We start from the raw sequence: 7,165 nt of genomic DNA, 5'->3' as shown, positions 1-7,165 counted from the left end.
CGGGGGAGCGTGGGATTGAGCGAGGGCGGGGCGGGGCGGGGTTACGGGCTGTGGTTCAACCGCAGAGGACGCGTCCTCATCCACTACTTCCATAGCTACAGGAAGAAGAGGAACACATCCGGCTCTTTAACACGGGTGGATAATCTAGAGTTGGAGGCGTCCAACTTTTTTGTTACCGATTTACTAACACGCGACAGCCCAGTGCAGTGCAAACAGGGGCGGTTTTTAAGGGGGGGGGGGCGTGCGAAGGGGCGACTCTCTCGTCCCTTTTTTAGCTACACAGGTGTAGCTACAATCGACATGGACAAAGGCAAAGTCCGGTCGGCTAAATGCTAACGCCCCACCCCCGACAAAAAAGGGAGCATGCGATGCCCCTCACACTGCGGTGAACGCAGGGCCGCTTCCGTCCAACCAGTGTTCACAACATACTCCCGGGGTTCCCGGGGGGGGGGGGGTCGAATGCGTACACGTTGGTTAGAATGTAGGCTACTTACCCACCACAGGGCATGGAACCCCTTTACAAGTAGATTCCTCGGACATTAGCGCACCCACACCACACAGCAAGGTACGAGGAAAACGGGGCTTACACCCGCTTTTCGTGCAAGTCGGAACCCATCCACTCCCACGGCCCACCACGGCCCGCTTTTCGCCGTGAGTCTAACATCGGTCCCAGAGCAGAGTCAAATGTCATCTTCGACGCAGTGCCACCAGCACGGGTAACCCCTTCACGCCGTCGGAAATCCACTACGTGGTGAAATGACGAGTTTGAAGTCCATTCGACCTTTGGTGGACTGAGAAAGATCTCCTATTTTCTTTGTTCACACAATTGCGTTTTGAATTGCTGGGAACACCATATGAAAAGATGTCAATAAATCTTTTTTGGTTCCTTAGTGAGAGGAGAGGTCAGACGACAAAAGTGTAGCTCTCCCGCAGCGACTAAGACTCCATGATCTCCATGATCATACCACACAGCCGGCCACAGCGCCGCTCCCGCAGAGAGTTTCTGTCATCATGTTGCTTCAAGTTTGTCGTCAATGCCATCTAGTGACGGCCAATCGAAATAAAAATGTTCGTGGAGTATTGCCACTGCCAGCCAGCAGTGTGCTGTCAGACAGAGTATCGACAAGTTGGGTGTTCGTTTAAATTTTTCATATGCTGTGTTCTGTTTCTGCGCAGGCCAGCAGCAGACACCCGACCCGACTAGCCCAAGTCCGAGTAAACTGGAGAAGTGTGTGAAGTGTGTATAAACCCTGCTCTGGCTTCATTAACTTACCGAAATTTCATGATCATACGATGTGCGTAAATTTTCTTGACCGAGAACTTTGTGAATTCTTTCAGTGAGCGATCGGGGCCTGAATGAGCCATCCAGAGCCCTACCTCAAGAAACATTCCTGCACTGCATACTGACTGGACTTCTGCAAATCCTGGAGACAGATATTGCTTGCTGGAAGTTCCAGGAAAGCCTGGGAACATTAGATCGATTAATGACGTATCTTTAAGCTGCTGCTGCATCACCAATATGTCTACAATCAGAGTAGCATTATCTTCTGGCTTTGTGGTGCTTACTTCTAATGACACACAAGCGTTATTGTAACGCATGACTTGGTTAAATACCTCCTCAGTGACTTGTGTCAAAGTTCTTGATGAAGCAGGCCGGAAGCAGAACTCCCACTGCACCAGCGGAGCTTATAAATGAACAAGAAACTAGAAGAATAATTGTAAGTAGTTTTTCATTTATGTTTAGTCACGTATTATGTTTCATTCAACAGATCAGCGCATTCATATAACTTTTGTCTCCTTTTGTTCCAGAATTTATTTCTCAGCAAAATGAATCCTACATCACGCTTTCCTAGAAGCACAGGAGAGGTTGATTTCTCCCAAGCATCAGCCGATTGTCTCACATTAGAGTTTGGACCTTTTGAAGTTGTACATAAGTGGAAGCGAATGCAAGAATGTAGTGAATTTGTTGGATCAAGGTAAGACAAACAAGATTGTTTGACAGCAATATTTTATTGTTTGTGAAATTCCACTGATCAAAATTTCTGACACATTTTAGGAGAAGCAAGCACACAATGGTTTCTTACAAGGATAATGTTTTTGTCTTTGGAGGTGACAATGGAAAAAGTATGTTGAATGATTTACTCGTATATGATTGTAAAGGTAAATCTTGGGGTCGTGTACCCCAAGGACAAAACCCTCCAGCACCTCGCTATCACCACTCAGCTGTGGTGAGCTTTTTTTATGCCGGATTTGTCTTGTTGATTCAGCAGTTGATTATGAAAAACTAATAAAAGTCGTGAATTATTTTCAGGTTTACGAAAACTCAATGTTTGTGTTCGGAGGCTACACTGGTGACATACATTCTAACTCAAATCTCACTAACAAAAATGATCTCTTTGAGTATAAATTTGGGGCTGCCATGTGGGTAGAGTGGAAATATGTTGGTCTGTGAGTAGTCAAGTATTTTTTTACTGTTTTCTATCCTTTGCTTTTGTGCTGTAATCAATACATTTTAACTAATTCTTTCCTGTCAGTACTCCTGTCCCAAGATCAGCTCATGGCGCTGCTGTTTATGATGGCAATCTGTACATTTTTGCTGGATATGATGGTAATGCCCGTTTAAATGACATGTGGGCAATTTCATTGAAGGTAACTCATTTTTATACAGATCACTCTAGTTACACACTATTTAAAAAAATATTCTAACACTGTGTCTCTGGAACAAACAGGACGACTCTCCACACATATGGGAACAAATTGAACAAAGTGGTGACTGCCCTCCAACTTGCTGTAATTTTCCAGTAACAGTTGCCAAGGGCTGCATGTATGTTTTCAGTGGCCAAAGTGGAGCTAAAATCACCAATACTTTATTCCAGTTTGATTTCCGTACTAAAATGTGAGTTATTCAGGAGCTAAAGACTGTATCGGACTGCATGGAACTTTCTTTCTGTAGTATGTCATCTGAATATTATTTCAATTTGAAAATAGGTGGTCCCGTATATCAACAGAGCATCTGCTCAGAGGTACTCCAGCTCCACCTGCTAGACGGTATGGACATACTATGGTAACTCATGATCAGCATTTGTATGTCTTTGGTGGAACTGCTGATAACACATTACCAAATGATGTGCATTGTTATGATGTAGATAGTGGAACATGGTCTGTAAGTGATTTGTTTTAAAATTATACTATCATGTTTTGAGCTAACTAGAATCTGTGCTTGTTTAAATGAATTTTTAAAACCACAGGTAATTCAACCTTCTCCAGACTCAAAAGTTCCTGGAGGACGTCTTTTTCATGCTGCCACTGTTGTGGGTGATGCTATGTATGTTTTTGGTGGCACAGTAGATAATAATGTTCGCAGTGGAGAAATGTTCCGCTTCCAGGCAAGAATTTAGAAACCATAACTGCTTTCTCCATATCTTGTAATCTATATGATAATTTAATAATTTACATGTTTCATGTTGTGTTTCAGTTTTCAACTTATCCTAAATGTACTCTCACAGAGGATTTTGGAAAACTACTTGAAACCCAACTTTTTAGTGATATCAATTTTATTGTTGGAGAAGAAGAAACACATATTCCTGCTCATGCTGCCATGGTTGCTGCTCGATCTCAGTACCTGCGAACCCACATTAGACAAGCTCAAGATATCAGGGATAAAATGCTGGAGAAGGTAAAATTAATAGCCAACAACTAATGTGTTCAGCTGTAGGTTGTATTAGCAATCAAAGGATAACTTTACTGAAATTTTGCTTTTCTCTTTCATACAGGAGTATGGTACAGCAGAGATTTTTAAAGATGTCCCATCTCTAGTAGTGAGGTTGCCAGATGTGAATTCTGAATCATTTCAATTAGTTCTGAATTACATATATACTGACCGTATTGATCCCTCAAAGAAAAGTGAGTTCTGGTTTCTCATATACTTTTTGTTTTAACTACATTTTTTTTCTAAATCATTTTTTCTATCTTTAGTTAAAGATCCTGCAAGCAACAGAGTTATCCTATTGATGTTGGATGTGTATCGTTTGGCTTGTAAGGTAATGAAATACTGTACTCTTCAATAAATTTTGATCATTCATCAGTCATTAGTTAATTTTTATAAAGTTTGCGGTCTGACTTTGTGTTTTTATCTCTTCTTTTCTGTCTAGTTCATCATGCTACGACTGGAGCATATTTGTGTTCAGTACTTGGAATCCACTGTGAATCATACCAATGTTTTAGAAGCCCTATTATGTGCTCATGACCTAAAACTACCATTTATCAAGGAACTTTGTTTGAAATTGATTGTCAGAGAGACAAATTATACGCAGATTGTTATGAGCCCTGACTTTGAAACATTGGATCAACCACTAATGGTTGAAATAATAAGGAGAAAGCAATTACCCGTTCTCAAGAAAGCCCAGGAAACCCAACTCATGACTGAATTCAATGGTATGTTTGGAATCATTTATTTCAGAATTATGAGTGACTAGTGGTACTTATTCCAATTTTATGATTCTATAGTCAGTTCAAATCTTCATTGATTGACTTTTAAGTCCTGTGTTTAGCATCTAAATTTACAATCTTGCTATTTCTTCTGGCATTATTGACAGTGTTGAATTCAAATGTAATTTTCATTTACCGGTTATTGATGTTGTGGGGTTGTTATGATGTTATGGTTTGTTTTCAGTGTATATAGACATACCTGAAACTATAAAAGATCCATGTGAATTTAATCCATGTAAAAGGACACCTGGACCTTTGCAAGGCAAGTCAGCTCATTGCCGTTTTAGCTGCTGTTTGTTTGGCTCTGCATTAGTATTTTTTGTGAAGCCTATATAATGCAATGTGAAATAGATATTTAGGTAGACAGCTTCTTCATAGGCACAATTCAAGATTTTGCTTTTCTGTGTTTGTAACCTATTCTGCTATCATAGAATTTGTCTTTATTTGATTGATTTCAATTAAGCTGCTATAATTCTCATGGTTTTCCTTGTAAAAGGGAGTATCTTAAATTATACAGTATTTGTACAAAATTTATTTTCTGACAGGAACAACCTTGGAACAGGATATGGAACTATTTTTAAGCCATGTTGGTAATGACTTCTGTGACATAACTCTTGTTCTGGATGGTAATCACATCAGAGCCCACAAGGCAATCCTTGCAGCTCGTTGTGGATATTTTGAAGGGCTATTTCGATCATTCATGCCTGAAAATGGCCTAGTACAAGTAGGTATTTTTGGTTTCTTAAAAAGAAAAATCTTTTCCCCACAGATTTCACCACTTGAACCTCCTGAATGATCTTATTTATTTTTTTTTAGATTCAAATTGGTGAAATGATACCCTCTCTTCAGTCTTTTAACTCTCTGCTTCGATTTGTGTATTACGGAGATACTAATATGCCTCCTGAAGATTCCCTTTACCTCTTCAGCACCCCATACTTTTATAATTTCACAAATAACCGTCTTCAGGTAAGTTATCATCCCATGGGTCTGTACCAGATTATTTCCATCTTCCTACCGATCTATCTAGAATCGTAACTGTACTTAAATTTATGTGGTGTTTCCAATTCTAGGCATTCTGCAAGCAAAATTTAGAGTTAAACGTATCTTGTGACAATGTTGTGCAAATTTTAGAGGCTGCTGATCGCATGCAAGCTATTGACATGAAAAAGTACTCTTTACGCCTCATTGTTAAATATTTCCCAAAGGTAATTTTTATCAGATCTTTCCTGGTGTAAATTATTTAGGTGGATGTTCATGTCATCAGCTTTTTGGGTTCCCTGATTACAAAATTTAATTTTTTGACAGGTTATCAAAATGCCAAAAATTAGATCACTCAGTCGCGAGCTCTTGCTTGACATTATGGAGGCATTGGCAGATGAGATGTCTACTACCAAGTTGTGCTCTGACATATCAAATAACAGCCTTAACAGTGATGCCTAAGATCATCAGATTCTTACCGTTTTATGGTCCCAATAACATAATTTGACTGCTTCTTCAAACTTTAGCCTTTTAGTTAATAGAAAATGTAATGTAAATCATTTTGATAGGCAAAGTTGAGATTCCTTCAGAAGACTGACCACAGTATTAGTTTATGATGTATAATACTGGCTGTTTAACTTCAAGCTAAACTTAACTCTGCCATGTTGATGTTAGCTTTGCTCTAGTTAAAATAGGTACTACAAATGTGTCCTTTTTAGAGTCATCATGGCCATTGTTTTCAGTCTACGTAGATCTATTTTTGCTACCTGCCATATCTTTTTTTCTTTATTAACAATACTACATTATTATTTTTAATGTTGAAGACTGCCTAGTTGTTACTGCAGCGTTAAACTATGTGATCTTACTCATGTAGGCTATAATTTATGTTCTGTGATAATGCATTCTTAAGAAAATATTATGTTATGCAATATTTATTTTATTATCAATGTTATACAACTCACAATATCCTGAAGCATTTGTATTTTTAAACTTTCAATTTTTAAATCTTGACTATTGTTTATATTTCTTATTTCAAGTTCTGCGTAATTGTTTTAACTTAATAGGTACAGCACATTTATTGTCGATTGTTTGATTAAGTTCTGGCTGCCGAGCATAGATTGAAGAGTCCTAGTTCCTTTACAATAGTTCATATTAATGTCTCACCCTTATCCTTTAATATTTCTATACCTGTAAGTACTATATTCCACACTCCTTTTTTTGTAACTTCAGAAAATTGGTGTATTACTATCTATCTTTCATGTAAGTGCTCGATTTAGTAAAATTGTGCGTTGCCATAACTCGTCACTGCTTCGTGTTTACTTGATCCCACGTCTCCCGTACACAATTGCCCGCGTCCTTGTCCCCCTTTCTCTATCGCTCTCTCGACTCCATCTCCAGGCACCGCCGCCGTGCAGAGGCATAGCGCCCCTGCAAGAAGGAGAGTAGGCAACCCAACGTGCCCTCTTGTGCGGCGGGAGTCGCCCCCTCGCAGCGCGGCACCGGCGGCGGCGCGTCCGCTCGCGGACATCTGCACCGAGAGCTACTCCTCCCCGGACCAGCAGGGCGCGGCCGCGCGGACATCAGCACCGACTAGAATTACTACTCTCTCTTTCTCGCTCACTCACACACACACTTACATGTACACGTTCGATTTTCGCGCTCGCTCGCTCCCACCAAACCAGTCCGGGCTGGGCGGGCC

At 40.2% G+C, this 7,165-nt stretch overlaps 1 protein-coding gene across 1 annotated transcript; it reads left to right on the top strand.

Moving 5' to 3' along the window:
• Positions 1-1,138: 1,138 nt before the first annotated feature.
• On the top strand, positions 1,139-6,771 carry LOC113211250 (leucine-zipper-like transcriptional regulator 1 homolog). The gene is made up of 18 exons (XM_052268064.1): positions 1,139-1,237; positions 1,339-1,718; positions 1,810-1,976; positions 2,057-2,228; positions 2,312-2,448; positions 2,535-2,649; positions 2,730-2,896; positions 2,989-3,163; positions 3,249-3,386; positions 3,476-3,676; positions 3,774-3,903; positions 3,976-4,040; positions 4,152-4,434; positions 4,673-4,750; positions 5,034-5,212; positions 5,305-5,454; positions 5,559-5,693; positions 5,794-6,771. Exons 2-18 carry the CDS (start codon positions 1,644-1,646, stop codon positions 5,926-5,928), a joined length of 2,502 nt encoding a protein of 833 aa, XP_052124024.1. The 5' UTR covers positions 1,139-1,237; positions 1,339-1,643; the 3' UTR covers positions 5,929-6,771.
• Positions 6,772-7,165: the final 394 nt, after the last annotated feature.

The sequence above is a fragment of the Frankliniella occidentalis genome, unplaced genomic scaffold, assembly GCF_000697945.3.
Source record: "Frankliniella occidentalis isolate FOCC.00 unplaced genomic scaffold, Focc_3.1 Scaffold63, whole genome shotgun sequence".
Taxonomy (NCBI): Eukaryota; Metazoa; Arthropoda; class Insecta; order Thysanoptera; family Thripidae; genus Frankliniella; species Frankliniella occidentalis.
The sequence above is the reverse complement of the archived record's forward strand: the minus strand, read 5'-3'. Positions and strand labels throughout refer to the sequence as shown.

What these genes read in the sequence shown, in the direction of transcription:
- LOC113211250 (XM_052268064.1), top strand. Translation starts at nt 1,644, where the DNA reads ATGAAGCAGGCCGGAAGCAGAACTCCCACTGCACCAGCGGAGCTTATA. An exon ending in GAGAAATGTTCCGCTTCCAG is followed by an intron (nt 3,387 to 3,475) that starts GCAAGAATTTAG and finishes GTTGTGTTTCAG; the next exon opens with TTTTCAACTTATCCTAAATG. An exon ending in TCACAAATAACCGTCTTCAG is followed by an intron (nt 5,455 to 5,558) that starts GTAAGTTATCAT and finishes TTCCAATTCTAG; the next exon opens with GCATTCTGCAAGCAAAATTT.